General features: G+C 44.5%; 1 protein-coding gene across 2 annotated transcripts in view; it reads left to right on the forward strand.

Annotated features, from left to right (window-relative positions):
• STX18 (syntaxin 18) overlaps nucleotides 1–23,977 on the forward strand; it is a 101,792-nt gene that overhangs the window by 71,741 nt on the left and 6,074 nt on the right. For both annotated transcript variants that reach the window (XM_061582864.1, XM_061582865.1), the window contains exons 7-8: nucleotides 1,016–1,131; nucleotides 8,815–8,903. In XM_061582864.1, coding sequence (XP_061438848.1) covers nucleotides 1,016–1,131; nucleotides 8,815–8,903 — 205 coding nt within the window. The remainder of the gene's footprint in view (nucleotides 1–1,015; nucleotides 1,132–8,814; nucleotides 8,904–23,977) is intronic.

Below are 23,977 nucleotides of genomic sequence, written 5' to 3' on the forward strand. Positions count from 1 at the left end.
GCATGCAAAAGGTCCCAGGTTCAATCCCTGGCATCTCCAGGTAGGACTGGGAAAGACCCCTGTCTGAAAACCTGTGGAGCTGTTGCCAGCCAGTGTTGAGCAGTGTTCTTCAACCTTTGGTCCCCGGATGTTGTTGGACTATAACTCCTGTCATCCCTTGCCAAGTTAGCTAGAATCATAGAATCATAAAGTTGGAAGGGGCCTATAAGACCATTGAGTCCAACCCCCTGCTCAATGCAGGAATCCAAATTAAAGCATACCCGGCAGGTGGCTGTCCAGCTGCCTCTTGAAGGCCTCCAGTGTTGGAGAGCCCATCACCTCCCTAAGGAATTGGTTCCATTGTCATATGGCTCTAACAGTTAGGAAGTTTTTCCTGATGTCCAGTCGAAATCTGGCTTCCTGCAACTTGAGCCCATTATTCCATGTCCTGCACTCTGGGACGATCGAGAAGAGATCCTGGCTAGGTTAGGGATGTTAGGGATTATGGGAGTTGGGTTCCCAGATGTTGCTGAACTACAAGTTAGAGCAACACTGGTGCAGACAGTACTGAACTAGGTGGACTAATGGTCTGATAAGGCAGATTCCTATGTTCTGCTCTGTGATTTATTAAAAATAGTAACAAGGAAACTATTTTAGCCCTGTATATATTTTCAAACACACAGTACATTATAGAAGTGACATCTTTAGATATGAGGCCCTGATCCTGTATACTGCTTTTCTAGGAAAGCAAATCTCAAGCAGAGTAGCAACTGTTGGCTTCTGCTACATAAAATTAACTTGACATTACAGTTACAGGCGAGGTAGAGGTGTGGCTATCAGTTAATTTATAATATGACACTATAGTGGCCGATTAGTGTATGTCAACCTGCTCCAACCTTTCTCCAGGTGAGGGAAGAGAGGAGGTAGTATTAGATAGTGCAACTTGCCAGGATTTATGGACCATGGTGTGAGCCTATAGCATGAAGTGGCCTTTGGTATACTTGCTCTTAAGACTGATTTTTTCCCCCTCATTTAGATCTAGGCTTGAACCTGAGCAGAGCAATAAATCCAGAGTAACAACTTCTCCTGAGAGAACTATTCAGACATCTTCAGAAGAATCTGAAGAAAAACTAATTTGTGAAGACAACAGAGGTGATATTTCAATCATGTACCATCTCCATCCTCCACTTTTGAGAGAGAGAGAGAGACTGTTGAATTTCCTGTTTATTTAGTTTTGGGGGGAAGGAAGTCTCTTCAGTTGGTTTCGCTATGACTGATTTACAGTATCTTGTACAAAACGTAGAACATGAAAATGTACAAAGATTAAAATGGTCCATCCTCAAGTCTTCTGGATCCAGTGGATTTCTGTGATACCCTTTGACCCTTGGCCAGCATGGTGGTTAGGCTAGGTGAAGGAAGCTGACTGCTTTGATCAGTTTAGTGGTCTGTGTATCATTGTCAGAGGCAGGAGCAGCCGGTAGGGTGGGCAGTGCTGCAGAGCCATCTTCTGACACTGGCAGAATTGTTGCTTATGGGGACCGTGCAGGGCAAGGCGGCAGTGAAGTTGGGGCTTCATGGGCATACTGGTGGAGCCAATCCAGTGTGCCCACATAGCCCTGTCCTCACTGCCACCTTGCCCAGTTTTTATTTCCCCCCCCTGTAATACTGTGTTTTTAGGTTGCATGCTGCCTTGTGATATTTTATATGAAAGTGCCATTTATAAATATTTAAATAAATAAATAATCCTAGCAAGGGATCTCTATTTCTCCCCCCCCCAAAGATCTGAGTTGCTTATTAACTGCTCTGACTCGCCTCTTGCTGGGTTTCTCTCTCTTGGTTTATTCTCTTTGCTCACCAGAGACTGCCACATTTCACCTCCCCTTATTTACTAATTTGACCCTGTACAGATTTCCATTCTCTCCGAGTACCATTTCTTTCTCCATCTAATTGGTGGAGGCCATTAATTCCTATGAAAAAAAGTCAAGTGCTGCACATGAAGATAGTGTAACGTGGGGAAAACCACACCTAGTTTAGCCTTCACTGAAAGATCTCCTTTGGAGCTTCTGCAGCATATGGACCCCTTCTCTGGAGTAGACTAGTTTAAAAAAAAATAGTCCTTCCCAAAATGACTGAAAATAGTATATCTACTATAGTGTGAACTTGCAAATGGCATCTTATCTGTGTTTCATGTAGGAGAAGGGATGCTATAGTGACAGAAGCTATGTAGGGACTAAGTGCAACCGCTTGTGTGAGCTCTCCCTCCCTCTTTCTCACTTGATATTAGTCCTGGTTGCATTTGCCTAGCAGTGAAAGCTCCACTGGATGTAGGTGCCACAGGTCATTAGTAGTGGTAGCACTTAAAGGTAATTGGTCCCTGTGGGACATTAAAGGGAATACTCATTGTTGCTTTATTTGTAGTTCTCCTGATTTGTGAATATTGTAAATAAGCATAAGGCTGTAGGTGATAGCTTACCCCTTTAAATTAAAACCAGGTTGGTTTTTTGTACAAAGTGTGGATATAGTTAAAGCAAACATGAATATGTCCTACAGTCAAACAAAACAATCTGATTGTTGTGTGATTCGCTTTTAGAGCTTGTCTACAGTGTAGCTTACCTTGCACAGCTTTGGTTTGCTGAATTTGTTCCACTTCATATACAAGAGATTTCTGCTTCTGAATAATAAGCAGATATTCTGTTCATTGCAGATATTTTATTCATAGATGTTTGTATGCTGGCAAAGGCTGTTCCCAGTCTGCCAGCATCTTTTACCTTCCCAACTCCTTCAGCCAGTGGTTTGGGGGCTTTTTTAGCCATCTAGATCATCAGGTTTTGTAAAGGTTGTACAAGACTCAAGAAGACTGCTTCCGCCCCCAAGGAAGAGATGGGGTAAAAGGCTTATCCAGGTAACCGGGACTGCATGTGTGCACCATGATTCCACAGGAGTACAAGAAGCTGTACTGGGTACAGAATTCAACTTTCTGGGAAATCTCTGCTTCTGAATTGTTTTTAAACAAGGACTTAACATTCTTGCTTTTAGGCAGTTACTGAAAACCTATCTTTCTAAGAGAGCCTTCTTGAAGTGTGACTCAGCTATTTTATATGTATACTGAGTTTGTGTAATTTGATGTTTTTAAATTGGTGGATATATATTTCCCGTATACGTTGCTTTCTGATACCTTTCTTCTACACCACTTCAGAAACATTTGTAGTGAAGTGCTTTATAAATTCTTAAATAAGTAAAAATAAATAAAAACATGCATGAAAATGTGTGAGTAATACCTCCTGAAATATCAGACGGGTATTTGGATATGGGGCTTCAATACCCTATATAGCTCCATAATTAAATTATGCAGAATAAATTATGAAAAATAAGGTGAACTATGGAAATGTGCTTAATTTGGATGATTTAGACAGGTGGTAGAATTCAGCTTTTCATAACAGCAGTTTGGTTACTTTTGTCATAGAATTTCAGGATTTTTTAAAATGCAGAATAATCACAAACAGAAATGTTAAAGAAAGTGGATGAAAAATGACCAAATGAAAAGAGAGCTCATGGCAGGACCCTTAACTGTGTGAAGAGCCCAGCCTCCTTCTGCCTTCATATCTGAAATGACAATGTGTGTGTAGTGGTTAAGGTGTTGGACTACGACCTGGGAGACCAGGGTTCGAATCCCCACATAGCCATGAAGCTCACTGGGTGACCTTGGGCCAGTCACTGCCTCAGCCTCATGAAGGCAGTACATTTCCATTTTTTTTTATATTGGTAAACTGAGTGCTGCTCAGCCATCAGCCTTGCTTTAGGTAGGATTTGTGTTTTTCTGCCCTTCATAAGGGCAACATGATAATTTGTCTGATCAGTCTTCACATTATTTATAATTTTTAAAGGAAAACCTTTTTAAAAGTTCAAAACTGCTCCAGTGGCAATTTCTTGGTGACATCAGAGGCACCAACCATTCAACCCCCTGCATAGCTGGTTTCACCTGCAAACTAGAACACTTTTTTCAGAGGCTTACCCTAGAAAGAAGAAATATAGCTTGGATTGAATGCAGTGGGAGCCCTTCCATATCAGCCCCACTGTTCTAAAAATGTTTCATCTGTCTTCAGTCGTTTGTTTCAATAAGGAAGTGAACAGTAATTTCAGAAGTTATGACTAGTTACAGAGTGTAACATGGGAAGTGTCTTTCAGTATGCTACCTCATCCAGAATTGTTTTTCAACAGAAGCACTCTGAAAGACTTCCCAAGAGAAGCCAGCATCTCACTTACACCACAACATTGACAGTCTAATTGAAAACACTTTCAGCGACAAAGATATAAACAAGTACAAATGAAGCAATACAAATGTTACCCAAGGATCTTGGTGGAAAAAAACATTTGCAACCAATGGCAGAATTCAAACATATAATAAAGTGCAGGAAGTCCCTAGGAAAATAGAGCAGCTGAAGATTCACATGCTTGTAGGAAATGACAGATCACTTAACAAGAGTACTGAGACTTTTAACACAGGTGCATTTGGCCCTTAACAGATGCTACTTTTTGCCAATGTTGAAAATATCAGAAAGCCACTGGATCTAGATAGCAGGAAAACAAACAAAAACAGCTTGGGCTTTTGTATATAAATGTTACATTAGAATAAAACCTTTCATTTTTAAATAATGCTCCACTTTCTAAAACTCTAAAACTGAGGCTTTCTCAAACCCTTTATCAGGGTGCTTGCTTACAGAATAGGGTGAAGGTGGGTGGGTGAAGGCTTCATATTTTAATGTGATGGGTGGTGGAAAGTTCACACAGTTTTAAAATTGTATTGTTCTCTAAGACAGTGATCTAGAGTCACACCCACAGCACACCCAAATTTTATTTTATTTATTTTCTTGCATTTATATTCCACCTTTCTTTCATCAAGGAACTCCAGGCAGTATACATGTAGATCCCAGGTGGTCTCCCATCCAGACACTGACCAGACCCAGACCTACTTAGCTTCAGCAAGATGGTGGCCTCATGTGCCTTCAGATCCTAACCTAAGCAAATAATTTACCTTTTAGAAGGTGCCACAAGGTGCTCTTGATATTTTTATTAGTGTATAGTTGGGCATGAGTGATCCATGCTTACACATCTATCCTTAAGTAAGTACCTTCCCCCAGGATAATATGGAGATGTTAAGATTTCCAGCAATAGAGAGCTATCGCTAGTCGGGCGGTATATAAATTTAATAAATAAATAAATAAATAAATAATAAATAAATAGGAAGAAGTTTGCTGAGGGGAGTTAAAGGCTGAACTTTTAACTTGAGGCAAATACAGTAGGGCCCCACTCATACGACGGGTTATGTTCCAGACCCCTGCCTAAAAGCGGAACTCATAGAAGCATAGAATAGAATCATAGAATAGTAGAGTTGGAAGGGTCCTACAGGGCCATAGAGTCCAACCCCCTGCTCAATGCAGGAATCCAAATCAAAGCATTCCTGACAGATGGCTGTCCAGCTGCCTCTTGAATGCTTCCGGTGTTGGAGAGCCCACTACCTCTCTAGGTAATTGGTTCCATTGTCGTACGGCTCTAACAGTTAGGAAGTTTATTCTGATGTCCAGTCGAAATCTGGCTTCCTGCAACTTGAGCCCATTATTCCGTGTCCTGCACTCGGGGATGATCGAGAAGAGATCCCGGCCCTCCTCTATGTGACAACCTTTCATGTACTTGAAGAGTGCTATCATATCTCCCCTCAGTCTTCTCTTCTCCACGCTAAACATGCCCAGTTTCAGTCTCTCCTCATAGGGCTTTGTTTCCAGTCCCCTGATCATCTTTGTTGCCCTCCTCTGAACCCGTTCCAGTTTGTCTGCATCCTTCTTGAAGTGCGGAGACCAGAACTGGACACAGTATTCAAGATGAGGCCTAACCAGTGCTGAACAGAAGGGAACTAGTAGTTCACACGATTTGGAAACGATACTTCTGTTAATGTAGCCTAATATAGCATTTGCCTTTTTTGCAGTGACATCACACTGTTGGCTCATATTCAGCTTGTGATCAACGACAATTCCAAGATCCTTCTCACATGTCGTACTGCTGAGCCAAATATTCCCCATCTTATAACTGTGCATTTGGTTTCTTTTTCCTAAGTGTAGAACTTTGCATTTACCCCTGTTGAATTTCATTCTGTTGTTTTCAGCCCAATGCTCCAGCCCATCGAGGTCCCTTTGAATTTTCTTTCTGTCTTCCATGGTATTAGCTATGCCCCCCAACTTTGTATCATCTGCAAATTTGATAAGCATGCTTTGTACCACTTCATCCAAGTCATTAATAAAAACGTTAAAGAGCCCTGGGCCCAGGACCAAGCCCTGTGGTACCCCACTCGTTACTTCTGCCCAGTTTGAGAAGGAACCATTGATAAGCACTCTTTGAGTACGATTCTGGAGCCAACTGTGGATCCATCTGATAGTTGTTTCATCCAGCCCACATTTAGCTAGCTTGCTAATCAGAATATCATGGGGCACTTTGTCAAAAGCTTTGCTGAAGTCGAGATATATTATGTCCACAGCATTCCCACAGTCTACAAGGGAGGTTACCCGATCAAAATATGAGATGGGATTAGTTTGGCAGGATTTGTTCTTCATAAATCCACATTGGCTCCTAGTAATCACTGCATTGTTTTCAAGGTGCTTACAGCTTGACTGCTTTATAATCTGCTCCAGAATTTTTCCAGGGATTGATGTTAGGCTGACTGGTCTGTAGTTCCCTGGTTCCTCCTTCTTGCCCTTTTTAAAGATATGGACAACATTAGGTCTCCTCCAGTCATCTGGCACTTCACCGGTCCTCCATGATTTCGCAAAGATAATAGACAGCGGTTCTGAGAGTTCTTCAGCCAGTTCCTTCAATACTCTAGGATGCAGTTTATCAGGCCCTGGAGATTTGAACTCGTTCAAAGTAATTAGGTATTCCTTGACCATTTCTCTATCAATCTGAAGCTCCAATCCTGCCCTTTCTACTTCATATTTCCCAGGAGGGTCGTAGACCCTTTTTTGGGAGAAGAGTGAGCCAAAGTAGGAATTGAGCACTTCAACCTTTTCTTTGTCATCGGTTTTCATTTTGCCATCCTCATTGAGTAGCTGTGCCAGCGTTTCTTTTCTCTGTCTTTTACTATGGACGTACATGAAGAAAGTTTTTTTGTTGCTTTTAGCAGCCCTCACTAACCTCAGCTCATTCTCAGCTTTAGCCTTCCTGACACCATCCCGGCAATTCCGTGATACCTGCCTATATTCTTCCTTTGTGGCCTGGCCTTCTTTCCACTTCCTGTATGTGTCCTTTTTTGTTAGGTCATCTCTAAGCTTTTTGTGAAGCCGCATTGGCTTCTTCTGTTGTTTCCCCCCTTTTTTCCTTGTTGGAATTGCTTGCCATTGCGCTTTTAGAATTTCCTTTTTTAGAAACTCCCACCCATCTTGGACTCCATTTCTCATTAGGGTGGCTTGCCATGGAACCATACTTGCAATTGTTCTGAGTTTATTAAAATCAGTTTTCCTGAAGTTCATGGTGCGTGTATGGCTACTCTCAGCTTTTGCTTCTGTTAAAATCAAGAATTCAAGTGTGTGGTCACTTTCTCCCAGAGTTCATGTAACTGCCACTTCATCCACCAAGTCATCTCTGTTGGTTAGAATCAAATCAAATCAAGGATAGCTGATCCTCCAGTTGCTTCCTCCACTTTCTGTAGGAGAAAGTTATCTCCAACACAAGTCAGAAATTTCTTGGAGGGGCCGTGCTAGGCAGAATTTGTCTCCCAACAGATATCGGGATAATTGAAATCCCCCATTACTACTACATCATGCCTCCTCAAAACACTGGCAATTTGCTTTTCAAAAGTTACATCCTCGTCTTCTCCCAATGCCCGACAAACGCCATAAAGGCAGAACAAGCGCTGTATGAGTGGGGCCTTACTCTAATTGAAAGCTGCCGTATTAGCGGAACGCCGCAAAGCAGGCCACCAAAAATCGGGGTCCTACTATAGAGCTACAGACAGTTACTGCTTTACTAGAATGTAAGAACATAAGAAGAGCCTGCTGGATCAGGCCAGTGGCCCATCTACTTCAGCATCCTGTTCTCACAGTGGCCAACCAGTTGCCTACAGAAAGCCCACAGGCAGGATCTGAGCACAAAAGCCCTCTCACACACACACCCTGGTTTTCTCCTCCCTTACCAGCAACTGGTATTCAGAAGCATGCTGCCTCTGCCTATGGCAGAGCATAGCCATCGTGGCTAGTAGCCATTGTGATAGCCTTATCCTCCATGTATTTGTCTATTCCTCTTTTAAAACCATCCAAGTTGGTGGCCATCACTGCCTCTTATGGGAGCAAATTCCATAATTTAACTGTGCTCTATGTGAAGAAGTACTTTTTGTCTGGCTGAATCTTCCAACATTCAGCTTTATTGGATGATCATGAATTTTAGTGTTACAAGAAATGGATAAAACCTTTTTTCTATCCACTTCCTCCATGCCATACATAATTTTATACACTTCTATGATGTCACTATTTATTCACCTTTTCTCTAAACTAAAAAGACCCAAATGCTGCAACATCTCCTCATAGAGGAGTCACTCCATCCCCCTGATCATTTTGATTGCCCTTTTCTGAACCTTTTCCAGCCCTACAATATCCTTTTTGAGGTGAGGAGATCTGAACTGTACGCAGTATTCCAAATGCAGTTGCACCATAGATTGATATAACAGTGTTATCATACCGGCAGTTTTATTTTCAATATCTTTCCTAATGATCCTTACCATGGAATAATATTAAATGGGTATAGGAATTTTTGACTGCATGCTGAGGATAGTTTGTTTCTTCTTTACCTTTACAGAAAAGAATGTGGCAGATGAACATGCAAATTTTGGGCTTTGGGGTGATGGCAGAGGAGAAGATGAGCTTTCACCTGAAGAAATCCAAATGGTAAATTACATTATCCACTTGTTAGCAAAATATATCTCTGGAGATTGAATATGGAATAGACTAATAGGCAAAAAACGTTGCCTACTAATGTACCTATGGCCAACAGATATTTCTATCAAACTTTAAAAAGCAGGGAAATTGGGCAGCTATAGTGAATGCACCAGGGAAGCAGGAGACATGACCTCCTCTCTGAGATATTGTACTGCCCTACAAAGTTGTCAAAATGCAAACACAATTTGGGTTTCACAGTCTAATCCACTTGCTGCGTAGCTTGGAAGAATTTGGTAACGTGCCTCTGAGCATATAGTGAGTGGTGGCAACACCTGCCAAAGATGGAGAATTACATTTCTCCTGTGCATGTAAAAGATGATATCAGGTGGGTAATTAGTTCCACCTAGCGGCTGAAGGCGAAAGAGTACTGCTGAAGTTTTTTGTAGGTCCATTCCTGGTCTGTGCCTGTTCCTGCCTCAGTTTTTTCTTTTGCCTTCACCGAAGACGGTTGGACTCTCTCTGCCTGTGTTGGTTCAGGCCTGTATTGTTTTCTTGTTTGGTGTTTTTCTGTGTTACTTTAGTGTTGTTCTTTCTTGATAGCCAATAAATATTATATGCTGGAACAACCCGTCATGGACCAGCTGAAAATCCCACTCATAGACGCGCCCGTTGTCAACTTGCTGCATCCATTGTTGAATCCGAAGAACTCAGATGCGCACCTTAAAGATACCACTGAGCACAAAATGGACCAGGGGCATAGAAGAGTGCATGAGGCTAGTGCACTCTCAATCAGGGCAGCAGCAGCCTCCTTGGTGTTTTTTGAGCCTCCCTCCTTTGGTTGGAAGACCTGCTGGATGGCCCACAGCAAGATGCAGCCCGGGTACACAAGTCTCTGCTGAAGGTCTCTCGAGCAGTTACCTTCATGGCAGATGCATCCATGGATGCCATGCAGTTTGCAGCAAGGTCACTGATTGCAGGGGTCTTCACGCGAAGAACCCTTTGATTGCGACATTGGGAGGCAGACCCTGCAGCCCGTTCAAATCTTGCCTCAGAACCCTATGTGGGGGGCAAGTTATTTGGAGACAACGCCCTAGCTAATGTCTTGGAAACTGGGGAAAAGAAAAAGTCAATGCCGCCCGCCAGAAAAAGGGATGATGGGAAGGCCTTTCGTCGCTCATTCTACCCATATCACTTGTCGCAGTCCTTTCGGGGCTCATGGCCATATGGAAGGCAGAAGGACGCCTGCTCCAGCCTTCCCTTCTGGAACAACCAGCATAAGTCCCAACAACACTTTCCTGGTCGATCGGGATTTGGGTCCCAGTCACGTGGAAACAAACATCAATTCTGACGCCTCCATCTCGCCGGTGGGGGGGGCCATCTCCAATGTTTCGCTCACCGGTGGAAGGACACATCTTCGGATCAATGGGTCCTTTGCACCCTTCCGTACTGCCTACGGTTGGAGTTCACTTCCACTCCTCTGGCGAGATTCATTCCATCCCCTCTATCAGTGTCTCCACACAAGAGGGAAAGAGTTTTGCAGACAGTCTCCCATCTCATACAAATGGCAGCTATAAAGTCCCAGCAGGAGAGAGATTTTTGGGAAATTACTCTCTGTTCTTCACCGTCGAGAAAAAAGATGGATCGTTCATACCGGTACTAGACCTCAAGGGTCTAAACAGTTTCCTAAGATACCGCAAATTTTGTATGGACACCTTACTATCAATCAAGGAGGCACTAAGGGAAGGGGACTTTCTCTCATCTATCAACCTGAAGGAGGCCTACCTTCATGTCCCAGTCTTCCCTCCTCACAGAAGGTACCTTTGGTTCGCTGTGGAACAAGACCATTATCAATTCAGGGCTATGCCCTTTGGCCTGTCGTCTGCTCCCAGGGCATTCACAAAGATCATGGTCGCCTTGGTGGCACACCTCAGGACACCAGGGATTCATCTCTTCCCTTACCTGGACGATTTTCTGATCCACTCCCCATCGTTGCACAAGGCCTGGGAGGACCTCCATGTCACCTTGGCCTGTCTAAAGGACCACGGCTTCCTAATCAACGAGTCCAAGAGCCATCTCTTTCCGTCTCGGCGCATAACACATTTGGGAGCGACTATAGACTCACAGAAGGGCCTCTTAATGTTGTCCCAAGAAAGGGTCAACAAGATTTGGAAAGCAGCGTTGGGTGTCCTATCCTCCAACTCGGCAGATCTAATGGAGTTAGCAACACTTCTGGGTTTGATGGTTTCCACATTCCAAACTACACCATGGGCACGTCATCATTCCCGCACTCTTCAGTGGGCGCTCCTACCCTTCCAAAGCAACATAGCATACAGGCACCACCACAGAGTAGCTCTGTCGCCACGGTTTCGGCAGTCGCTGTTCTGGTGGACCCACGAACCTAACCTGTTGCGAGGCGTTCCTTTCCAGGATCCACCTCACACCCTGTTCACGTCGGATGCCAGCCTATTGGGGTGGGGAGCCATATGCGACAGATGATTCAGGACACATGGTTGTCACAGGAATCCATACTGCCGATCAACCTTCTCGAACTTCGGGCAGTCCATCTGGCCCTCAGACACTTTGTGAAGGGCAGACGGTTAGGAGCGGTGCTCATCAGAACGGACAACATGTCAGCCAAATCTTATTTAAACCGTCAAGGAGGCACATGCTTCCACCTTCTCCAGAAGGAAGCCTTTCTCCTCTTCCAGTGGGCGGAGACGAATGTGGACTTGATAGCGGCAGAATATCTCAAGGGGGAGGACAGCAGCCAAGCAGACTGGCTCAGTTGAGAGAAACTGAATCAGGGGGAGTGGATGCTTCACCCAGAGGTCTTTCATCAGATAGTGGTACGTTTCGGCCGGATTCAAGTGGACCTATTTGCCACCAGCCACAATCAACAGGTAAAAAGGTTCTTCTGCCGGTATGCGACACCAGGCGTGGAGGGGATAGATGCCTTAACTTCCCGTGGCCTCTAGGCAGACTGTACGCCTTCCCTCCGCTTCCAGTTATTCCCAGGGTGATCAAAAAACTTTGTGCCGAGAAGACAGCAGTTCTGCTGGTGGCTCCCTGGTGGCTAAGGAGACCATGGTTTCCAGATCTCCTCGACCTATTGGTGGAACCTCCATGGAAACTTCCAGTAAGGAAGGACCTACTCTTTCAAGGGCAGCTCCTTTATCCAGACCCGGAGTGGTTGGCGCTTCATGTATGGAACTTGAACGGAAGAGACTCTTAAAGAAGGGCATCTCCCCACAAGTATTAGAAACCATGATGGCTTCTAGGCACCCATCCCCAGAATATATGAAGGCACATGGAAGGCCTTCTCATGCTGGTCACGGAAGAAAGGAATTCTTCCTCGGAAAGCGAGGGTCAACGAAATTTTGTCTTTTCTACAAGATGGCTTATCTTTGGGTCTCAGACCTAACACCCTGAGGCGCCAGGTTTCAGCCTTATCGTCAATTCTCTCCAGATCCCCAGACAATCCGATCAGATCTCACCGTTTCGTCAAACGTTTCCTCAGGGGAGCAACGTTAACAGCACCACCTACGGTTCATCGCTACCCAACTTGGGACCTACATAAAGTGTTAACAGCCCTTCAAAGACCTCCATTTGAACCTCTGAGTCAAGTTTCTCTCTGTCTGCTGTCCTTTAAGGTCTTGTTTCTTGTGGCCATTACTTCGGCCCGTAGAGTGTCTGAACTGAATGCCCTATCTGTCCATAAAATTGTTTGTGTATTTCATAAGGATAGAGTAGTCCTACGTACTGTCCCTTCCTTTCGTCCCAAAGTATTGTCTACCTTCCATTGCCAACAAGAGCTAGTATTACCATCCTTCTGTCCAAATCCTGTCCATCCTTCAGAGAAAGTCTGGCACTCTCTAGATGTGAGAAGAGCCCTTAAAGTTTATATTTCCAAGACAAAGCCAATTTGGAAAACAGATAATTTGTTTGTCTCCTTTCACCCAGCATCTCTGGGGAATAAGGTGTCCACGTCTACACTAGCATTTATTTGGTATATGCCTCTCTAAGAATAGCCCGACCTGCCGGGATAGTGGCTCACTCCACAAGGGCAGCGGCCACATCAGCAGCCTTTTCTCACAACGCCCCTCTAGTGGAGATTTGTAGGGCAGTGACATGGGCCACACCCAATACCTTCATTAAGCATTACAAAATAGACTCCTATGCTTCAGCTGAGGCAGCCTTCGGGAGGAGAGTGCTACAGCACGTCCTCGCAGACCAATAGTAACTGCAGCCCAGCAATATCCCCACCCTACATGGGTCAGCTTTGGTATGTCCCACCTGATATCATCATTTACATGCACAGGAGAAGAGACATTTGGCCTTACCGTGAAATCGGTCTTCTCTGTGCATGTCAAAAGATGATATCAGGGCCAGTCCCTAGGAGGGCTGGGCTGCCTTTTCAAGCACTATTAGACCTTGGGCAGAGAGTGTATGAGTACTGTTGTCTTGTCTCTATTAATGGGTTCAACCGACCTTACTCGTATGGGCTTGTCATCGAAAACTGAGGCAGGAACAGGCACAAACCAGGAACGGGCCTATAAAAAACTTCAGCAGTACTCTTTTGCCTTCAACCGCTAGGTGGAGCTAAATACCCACCTGGTATCATCTTTTGACATGCACAGAGAAGACCGATTTCACGGTAAGACCAAATGTCTCTTTTGTATGTTTGGAGTTCTTCTTACTTTGCTTCTTTTCTGTGTTGCTACTGTTTCTACACAGAATCTAACTTAGAAAATTGTATTTCTCTCATTATTTATCCTAGAAATTTTATTTTTATTAATTTCAAAGCCTTTTTATTGGTCAATGTCATATGATGGTGAAGACAGCCTTTTGTGTTTCAAACTGTTTCTATTTTGGGTGCATTAACAGATGAATCTGAAACTGCAGTTTGTTGTAAAATCAGAGTGATTACAATGTGTTGCTACTTAAGCAACAACTCTAGCTGTTGGAAAAAATAAACTTGCCCTGCCCAAGATGCATGTTTTCAGCCTGATATGCTTTTCATGTACAGAAAGGTGGGCTTGGTCAATTAAAAACATATTTCAACTCACACTGTTTTATCTTCTGCAAACTGAGACACTCCTGATGTCCATTGTTTTTGGCGCTTTTTTTTAGTGTTGCTGTACTTCTCATATTCACAGAAACAGAAGCAAAAGAAAATGATTTACTATAGGAAGCTTCACTAAAATTGCCAAGTAAATCAAACATATTCAAAAGTGACTATCTGAACTATATCAACTGTTTTAATATTATTGCTTTGTCCCTGCTAAAAAGATCAGCACAGCACATGTCTTGCTTCTGTTATTTGGGCTGATTGCAGGTGTTGCCACCAATCCCCATATGCTCAGAGGCACGTTACCAAATTCTTCCAAGCTGCACAGGAAGTGGATTGGACTGTGAAAGACCAACCCAAATGGTGTTTGCATTTTTACAAATGTGTAGGGCAGTACAATACCTCAGAAAGGAGGTCTGGTCTCCTGCTGCCCAATTTCCCTGCTTTTTAAAGTTTGATAGACATCTCTGTTGGCTATAGGTACATTCTTAAACCCAGATTTTTTGCCTATTAGTGATTTTCTCTGCTTTTTAATTCGGGAGGTAAGAAATGTGCAAGTTTGCTGAGAATGGATTGATCATTTGCATGCTTATTGAGTTCAATGGGATTTACTCCCGTGCAATCATGCTTAGGATAGGTAAAACTGACCATGGGGAGGGAGGGCTGGAGTGGGTAGGGGAGGAGAGGAAGAAGAGAAGAGGAAGGGAGAAGAGAGGGGAACGAGGGGCAAGGCAGGTCTGATCATTTGCATGCTAATTGAGTTCAGTGGGGTTTACTCCTATGCAGTCATGGCTAGGATAGGTAGGGAGTGGGAGGGGAGAGTAGAGGGAAGGAGGAAGGTAGGGAGTGGGAGGGGAGAGTAGATGGAAGGAGGAACGGGGGGGAGGAGGAGGAGGGGGAAGGAGGGCATTGGAAGGGGAGGGGCAAGGAAAGGGGAGGGAAGGGGCAAAAAGGAGATGATGGGAGGGAGGAGGAGGGGGCAGATTTGATCATTTACATGCTTACTGAGTTCAGTGGGATTTACTCCCTTGCAATCATGTTTGAAAATGAAATGGAGTGCCTTCAAGTCAATTCTGACTTATGGTGATCTTATGAATAGGGTTTTCATGGGAAGTGGTGACTGGCCCAAGGTCATCCAGTGAGCTTCATGGCTGTGTGGGGATTTGAATTCTGGCCTCCCAGGTCATAGTTAGGATAGGTAAAACTGACCATGAGGGAGGGGGGGCAAGGGAAGGAAGGGGGAGGGAGGGGATAGGAGGAGGGGAAGGCTGGTTTGATCATTTGCATGCTTTTTGAGTTCAGTGGGATTTACTCCTGTGCAATCATGCTTAGGATAGGTGAAACTGACCTGGGGGAGGGGCAGGGAGGGGAGGAGGAGGGCAGGAAGTGGGAGGGGATTGGATGGGTGGGCAATGGGCAGAGGGGGAGCCCCTTTCCTTTCCAAAAGGAAAACATTGTGAACAGTATAATTTTTTTCCAGGGTTTCCCCCACCTTTTTATTCTACAGTAGGCACATGTAGCCTCCCACCCAAATTTAAACTAAAGCTGTCCCTGGCCACATCCACACCAGACCTTTATTTCACTTTAGACAGTCATGGCTTCTCCCAAAGCATCCTGGGAAGTGTAGTTAGTGAAGGGTCCTGAGAGTTGCCAGGAGATGCCCTGTTCCCCTCACAGAGCTTCAACCGGAGCGGCTGACTGTTAAACCACTCTGGCCACTGCAGCTCTGTCTAGGGAATAGGAGTCTCCTCTCAACACCCTTCACAAACTACAGTTCCCAGGATTCTTTGGCAGAAGCCATAACTGTCTAAAGTGAAACAAAGGTATGGCATGGGTGTGGTCCCCTGATTAGGCAAGGCAAGCAGCTGTGAGTCTGACCTTTAGACAGTTGGTTCTTACTGAGCATGCCTGGCCTTATCATTGAATTCAATGCAAAATTTATTAAATTAATTAAAAATCAGCCAGGCATTTTTTTTAACTTTTAAACTGCAGAAGATGAAGGTCAGCGTATGGGGCAAGGTCAGTATTAAGATTACAGGTACTCTGTGAACATGGCTGATGTTTAATGAATTTCAACAGATTATGAGAACTCTGACAGAAAAAAGTCGAAAAGGGCTCTGGAGTTTTTCTCTCTCTTTTTAGACTTTGAACTCTCTGTTCTCTCTGACTGTTTTGTGTATCGCCATGAAAATTGACAGGGTTGTTAAGCAAGCGTGTCTGAGTTCAGGACTATACGTTTTGTAAGGTTTTGTTTTGAAATGAGCTTATGGGAAGCATCAGAATAGCATATAGGGGTATTTTCAGTTTAACATTGTGGAATGTGAAAAGTGCACTCTTGTGGCTGTATAATAATTACAGTGCACACACTGAATCCATTGCTTTTTCTGCTAAACAACTCTTTAACAAATGTATCCTACACATTTGGTTTCCTAATTCTTATTATCAGTACCTGCTTAAAATTCTTAATCATATAATTGGGAAGGCAATTGTGCAGTCATTATGTTAGTGAGAAAGTATTCTTCAGCAATTAGGACTGCCCTGTCAGATTTTAAATCATTGCTTTCAATCTCTGTTATGAATGGTTATTAAAGTTTACAAACAGAAGGAGCTAGTCTAACATTAAGAAACATAAAGAAACTTCTAGAAGAAAAATGCTGTGTCTTCTTATGCTCTTTTTTCCAAGCTATTTTACTCTCAGACTACTGTTCATTTCTTATATTGTTTTTAATAAAAAAGATTATTTGTTAATAAAACAGGATAGCCTATAAAATTATCTTTCACAATTTTACAGACACAACATGTCTGTAACAGGTTGAGTCCTCTTCTGGGCAACTATGATAGACTGATATTTAATGGGTGCAGTGATAGAAAGATTAGTTAAGGGCAGAGGCTCGGGGGGGTGTCTTCCACGCCATACAAAAATAAAGATTAAACTCTCAGACTTTTGCTAGCTTTTCTAAAATTGTGAGATGGTCATCCTTTAGAGGACATCTCTTCATATCTTCAATATAACCAGGAGGATCAAAAAAGTGCCAGCTGTGTTTTCTGTCATCACTCCATTGACCCACTCTGGCAATGGAGATATATGTGAGGAGACAGGCTCTCCATGCAGATCCTTTTGCCATATTCAGATCCATAAACAGGGTGCGGCCTAAGCAGATGTTCTACCTAGATACCTACAACTCTTCCTGTTGCTGAATCAGTTACCATGTGCACAAGAGTCTATCAGATGAGGATCACACAAGATAAATATATACATTTGGATGCCCTGGGCTGCTGCTGGGAGGAAGGGTGGGATATAAATAAAATAAATAAATAAATCTAGCTAGCATGGCGTGGTGCAGAGTGGTAAGCGGCGGTAACACAGCCGATGTCTGTCTTTGAATAGCAGTAAAGAACTTTGATTATTCTGGTTAATATCCAACATTAGTAATTAATAATAACATTAAAATCGATGGACTTACTCTTATAACTGATACAACTGATGTTGGCTATTCCCCTCTGTTGATTAAATGTTAGGCACTCCTAAGATTTTATCACATTATGCCATCAATTTGCAAGAGTTTATTTTTCATAAGAAAATCTATATGTCTTTGAGTGTCGTACTTCCAGTTTCTATCATGTATTCTTCTGTGTCTTATTGATGTGTTATGTACATATCAAGAAGACTGCTCTATAATAGATTATTAGAACAAGAGGCTTACAAATTGCTAAATTTATCTGGGGATATTTTTTGAGGATTGCAGATACCAAAGCATCTTTCTAAAGCAGCATAAAAAGAGAAGTGCTCTCTCTATAAGTTTACTTCACTTCAGATGGCCCCAACAGTAAAACAGTGAAAACCTTGACTACATCTAGCTGAGCTTCATGGGGCTGATTCAGCATTAAAGAATTTACTGCAATGTAACTTATTCAAATTGATAAAAACTCCATGGTTTTTGAAGTCAAAAGCCTTCATTAATGCAAACAGTCATTGCTGCTGAGGTGATTGTGAATGTGAATGCTTCACTTCCAGGCTTTTTTGAATCCCTGCAGCTCACCAGCCTCCCAGCACTTTTCACTAGGTTTGTTTTGTTGTGTGGGTTATGGGTGTGCTTGAGGGTGGAATGACTTCATTATACTTGACATGGGGCTGCCACTGAAAATAGCATCTTCATTGCAAATTCTTGCCCTTTTCCTGTTAACTTTCAGCAACATTTAACCTCATATTGTGATTTGTTTGTTACTAATTTCTAAGGCAGTGTACAAAACTGCAAATAAAAATAAAATGCAACAGTAAAGAAAACATCATTATAGAACAGAAACTAAAAGCAGCAAAAATAAGTAAAAACCAATCAACCCAGCTCACATAATTAAAAGAAGAAAAGACTAGGAGAATGAAAAGGCCTTTCCTGACTCTGAAAAGATAACTGTGTGGGTTCCAGATGACCTTCTGTAGGGAGAGAGTTGCAATGATGGGGTGCCACAGCTGAACGGCCTCTTTGTTGTGGAAATATGCAGATACTCAGCGGTCTGAGCTGCATGTGTGCCAGTGTGTGTATTTTTCTGAGTAGCAGGCTTTTACCCTGCATTTTGATCACTGAGACTTAAGACATAGTAAAATAAGAAAAGCTACTCGATTTATAGAAATACATAGTAGATAGGAAAGGCATATCTAGTTCTAACTAAGTTGGAGGCACAATGCCCAGACTTGGGTATTGCCCTCATGGCTCAGGAGAGAGCAAAGACAAAGATGTCTCCTCTCTCCTCAGACAGTCAAAGAAGATGAGGAAGGAGGGGCAGGTCAGCTTCTCTGAGCATATCAGTTTAAAACGGAAAGAAGTTAGGTAGTGAAGAGCACAGGTAAAGGTAGGCAAGCTGAACCAGCTGGAGGACCTTAACTCTATATTCACTCTGGAATGCAAACAAAGAACCCAAACAGGAGTTACTCTTGCCCCACTTCCAACACTCTTTCTAGTTGCCGCCCCCCATCACCTAACCTCAGGAGGTGGGGACACATGGAAGAAAGCACTGGCAGATCTCAGCACACGGGCAGTTTGATTGGGCAGCAGACGTGGTGTCAGTATGTAGTGCAATCTCTGCCCCACATCATTTGTTGCTGCTGGTGGGGAAATGTACTACATGATGATGATATGATGCAGGGTAAGTTATCCTACATGTTATCGGGGAGAATTCAACATACAGATGCCATTTTTATAGTTCTACCATGAATGCTGTAACAAAGAGCTGATGGACCTGTTTCATTTGGCATATGTTCATTTGAAGTTTTGTGATAGCATTCATATCTGCATATACAGTATTTCTTGATTGCCTTGGTTTGCATTGTTACTATGGGAAATGCAGCTTTCATCATGCGTGATGTTAAGGGTTAGTGAAAATATTAGAGTTAGAGATGCCTAGAGAGTTTGCAGCTGCTTTTGTTCATTATTCTTTTACTTCTATTATGTGAGGTATTTCAATAGGCAAAGAGTTTAATTTTAGGCAACACACTGAATTATAAAAAAATGATCATGCATCAGTTGCTTTGCAGTTCAAAGACATTCCTGCTACATCAGGAGTCACACTCTGCCTTGTGACTAGCAAAAGATGGCGGCCTAGGTGGAGGAGCTGTGTTTGGAGCTCTGCCGTTTATCTGTTTTTAACATCTATTAACATTTTATTTTTAACATCTTTTAACCCCGTGTGGGTTTACAGGCGAGTATGTTGGCGGGTGAATGCTTTTTTGGTGTTACCTATTTCTCCTTTGCCCTGGTAAACTTGGAGTAGCGATTGCGTTGTGGACGGAGACGGTTGGATCCGGATTTGGGAGACGCAGAAATCAAAGCTGGGGATGAGTGAGGCCTCTTACCTTCTCTGCTGCTGTCGTTGCTGCGTTGCGCTGTGCTTCCTGCTGCGGCCTGTGCCTTTGCTGCCGCTGTTGCGGCTGTGCGGGTCCTGCCTGGGCTGCGCTTTCTTCCTCGTTGCGGCTTGGGCCGCTTTGCCGCTCGTTGGGACTGCGGTTGGTCGTTGCTGGGCGGCTTGTGTCATCTTTGCTGCCGTTACAGTCTGCGGCGCTTTTTCGCCGCCGTTTTTGTGCCTTTTCCATCGCTGCCGTTTTTGTGCCTTTTCCATTGCCGCCGTTGCGGCTGTGCCCTTTACTGCTGCTGCTAATACTACGCTCTGCCCTCTGTCGTGGCTTGTGCTCCGTTGCTGCTGCGGCTTCTTTTCCCACTGCAGTTGGTGTTTTCTTTCGCCGCTGTTGCGGCCTGCGTGCTTCCATCTCCGCCGTTGCGGTTCACGCTTTCATCGGTGGCCCATGTCTCCTCGCCACCACCATCATCTGGACCTTTTGAGGGTGGCGTTTTTCATGGGAAGAAGAGGGATTTTGGAGCTGGCGTCTGCGTGCACAGAGTGCGGGATTATGTTTGGCGTGTTGGTCTGAATTGGATGAGTGGCTGTGTATATGAGTGTGTGTTGTGAGTGAGTGTGTATGTTTGTATATATAAGTTGTTTGCATATATAAGTTTGTATATATGAATTTATTATGTGCCTCGGAAAGAAGTTTTTCCATCAAGCGGGGGGACTTGAGGGGGCCCCAATTACCGTAGTGACGGGCAGAGGGAAGTATGGCACTGTGAGAAGGACGTGCCAGGTAAGGGGAACGCGGCCCAGACATGTAGTGGTTGTGCCTTGTTCCGGTCCTTCTCACACCCGCAGGGATGTTGGTTGTCCTCTCAGCCAACTCTCAGATCTCCAGTTGCTGCTCCTAAATGCCAGATCGGTACATAATAAAACCTCCCTCGTCCACAATTTGATTGTGGACGAGGCAGCCGATGTGGCATGTATAACCAAGACCTGGGTGGGTGAACAGGGAGGAGTTAGTCTTTCCCAGCTCTGCCCACTGGGGTACTTGGTCCAGCATCATGGTAGATCTGAGGGTCGGGGAGGCGGGGTTGCTGTGGTCTATAAGAGTTCCATCTCACTCACCAAGCACCATGTCCATGCAGTTACTGGCCTGGAGTGTTTGCACCTTGTGCTGGGCCAGAGGGACAGGCTGGGAATCCTTTTGGTGTACCGCCCACCTTGCTGCCCAATGGCTTCCCTAACTGAGCTGACGGAAGTGGTCTCGGAGGTATTGCTGAGATCCCCCAGACTATTAGTACTGGGGGATGTCAACATCCATGCCGAGGCTACTTTGTCTGGGGCAGCTCAGGACTTCATGGCTTCCATGACAACCATGGGGCTGTCTCAATACGTTAGTGGTCCAACACATACATCGGGGCACACTCTAGACCTTATCTTTGATACTGGACATGGGGATAGTGATCTGGATGTGGGGAATCTTACATCTTTCCCTTTGTCATGGACAGATCACTGCTTGTTGAAGTTTAGACTCTCAGTAGCGTTTTCCCTCTGCAAGGGTGGGGGACCTATTAAATTGGTCTGCCCCCGGAGACTAATGAATCCTGAAGGTTTTCAAAGGGCTCTGGGGGGTTTTTCCGGCTGATAGGACTGGCGCTCCTGTTGAAGCCCTGGCTGATCTGTGGAATGCGGAGATGACCCGGGCTATTGACATGATCGCTCCTGCGCGCCCTCTCCTATGTAGAGCTCATACAGCTCCTTGGTACACGCCAGAGCTGAGAGCGATGAAACGAAATAGGAGGCGGCTTGAGCAGAGATGGAGACGAACTCCCAACGGATGCAATCATGCGCTGGTTAGTGCTTTTACCAAGCTGTATGTAGGAGCGGTGAGGGCGGCGAAAAAACAACATTTTGCTGCCACTATTAAGTCATCTCTTTGCCACCCAGCGGAGCTTTTTAGAGTTGTCCGAGGGCTACTCCATTCTGGCCTTCAGGACACGGTGGAATCATTGGTGGCCCGCTGTAATGAGTTTGCTGAGCACTTCCAGCGTAAGATCTCATGCATCCGCCGGGACTTAGACTCCCAATTTATAGCGGCTGATCCTGATGAGGTGTCCGGAGCACAGTCTTGTCATGTTTTATTGGATGAGTTCCAGTTGGTTCAGCTCGAGGACGTGGACAAGGTGCTTGGACAGGTACGTGCAACCACTTCGGTACTGGATCCTTGCCCCTCTTGGTTAATAAAAACTAGCAGGGATGGAACAGTTGGTGGGCCAAGGAAGTGATAAATGCCTCTTTACGAGAGGGAGTGGTCCCGGGCTGTCTGAAGGAGGCAGCAGTAAGACCACTCCTGAAAAAACCTTCCTTGGACCCAGAAAATTTCAACAGCTACAGACCGGTAGCGAATGTTCCATTTCTGGGCAAGATCTTGGAACGAGTGGTTGCTGGCCAGCTCCAGGCGCTATTGGATGAAACTGATTATCTAGATCCATTTCAATCAGGTTTTAGGCCCGGTTTTGGCACTGAGACGGCCTTGGTCGCCCTGTTTGATAACCTATGTCGGGAGAGGGACAGAGGGAGTGTAACTCTGTTGATTCTCCTTGATCTCTCAGCGGCTTTTGATACCATCGACCATGGTATCCTTCTGGAGAGGCTCGCGGAGTTGGGAGTTGGAGGTACTGCTTGGCAGTGGTTCCGCTCCTACTTGGCGGGCCGTCTCCAGAAGGTAGTGCTTGGGGAACATTGTTCGACCCCGTGGGCTCTCCAATGTGGGGTCCCGCAGAGGTCGGTTTTGTCTCCCATGCTTTTCAACATCTACATGAAGCCGTTGGGTGCGGTCATCAGGAGTTTTGGAGTGCGTTGTCATCAGTATGCTGATGACACGCAGCTCTACTTCTCCTTTTCATCCTCTTCAGGTGAGGCTGTCGATGTGTTGAACCGTTGCCTGGCCGCGACAATGGACTGGATGAGAGCTAACAAACTGAGGCTCAATCCTGACAAGACAGAGATGCTGTTGGTGGATGGTTTCTCTGATCGGATGGTGGATATATACCCTGTCCTGGATGGGGTTACACTCCCCCTAAAGGAGCAGGTTCGTAGTCTGGGAGTCTTCTTAGACTCTTCCCTTTCACTTGAGGCTCAAGTAGCCTCGGTGGCACGGAATGCGTTCTACCAACTTCGGTTGGTAGCCCAGCTACGTCCCTATTTGAGCAAGGAGGACCTTACATCAGTTGTACATGCTCTGGTAACCTCGCGTTTGGATTACTGCAATGCGCTCTACGTAGGGTTGCCTTTGAAGACAGTTTGGAAGCTACAGCTAGTGCAAAATGTGGCGGCCAGATTGTTAACAAGGACCAAGCAGTCCGAGCACATAACACCTGTTCTGGCGCGCCTGCACTGGCTACCAATATGCTTCCGGGCCAGATTCAAAGTGTTGGTATTAACCTATAAAGCCCTATACGGCGCGGGACCACGATACCTGTCGGAATGCCTCTCCCGATACGAACCGGCCCGTACACTACGTTCTGCTACGAAGGCCCTCCTCCGGGTTCCGACTCACAGAGAGGCCCGGAGGGTGATGACAAGATCTAGGGCCTTCTCGGTGGTGGCCCCCGAACTCTGGAACAGTCTCCCCGAGGAGGTGCGCTTGGTGCCGACATTGTTATCCTTCCGGTGCCAAGTTAAAACCTTCCTGTTTTCCGAGACATTCTCATTTTAATTTTAATTTAAGTTAACTTAATTTTAAATTTGTTGTAATTGATTTAGATTGTTTTATTTTTATATGTCCTTGTTGTATCATACTGTGTCTTTTATTGTATTTCTTGTGTTCACCGCCCAGAGAGCTTTTGCTAGTCGGGCGGAATAAAAGTCTAATAAATAATAATAATAAATAATTGTACTGGATGTAGAGGCAATTCTCAGAATAATTCACTTTCATTGAAACACAATTAAACAACATTAGCTCAAAAGGTATCCATTTTTGGTTTTGTCTTTTCAGTGGGAAAATGAAAGGAGATAATGTTTTTGAGTTTTATAAAGTAAAACGTGCACAGATCAATATAAACAGCCAGTACAGTGTTACTGCTAGATCTGGACCATATTCCTGTCCAGCCATTAAGGCCTGGGGCCAGTCACTGTCTGTTACACTTAACCCATCTCTTGAGTGTGGTTGGCA

This window comes from Rhineura floridana, chromosome 9, assembly GCF_030035675.1.
Source record: "Rhineura floridana isolate rRhiFlo1 chromosome 9, rRhiFlo1.hap2, whole genome shotgun sequence".
In the NCBI taxonomy this organism is placed as follows: Eukaryota; Metazoa; Chordata; class Lepidosauria; order Squamata; family Rhineuridae; genus Rhineura; species Rhineura floridana.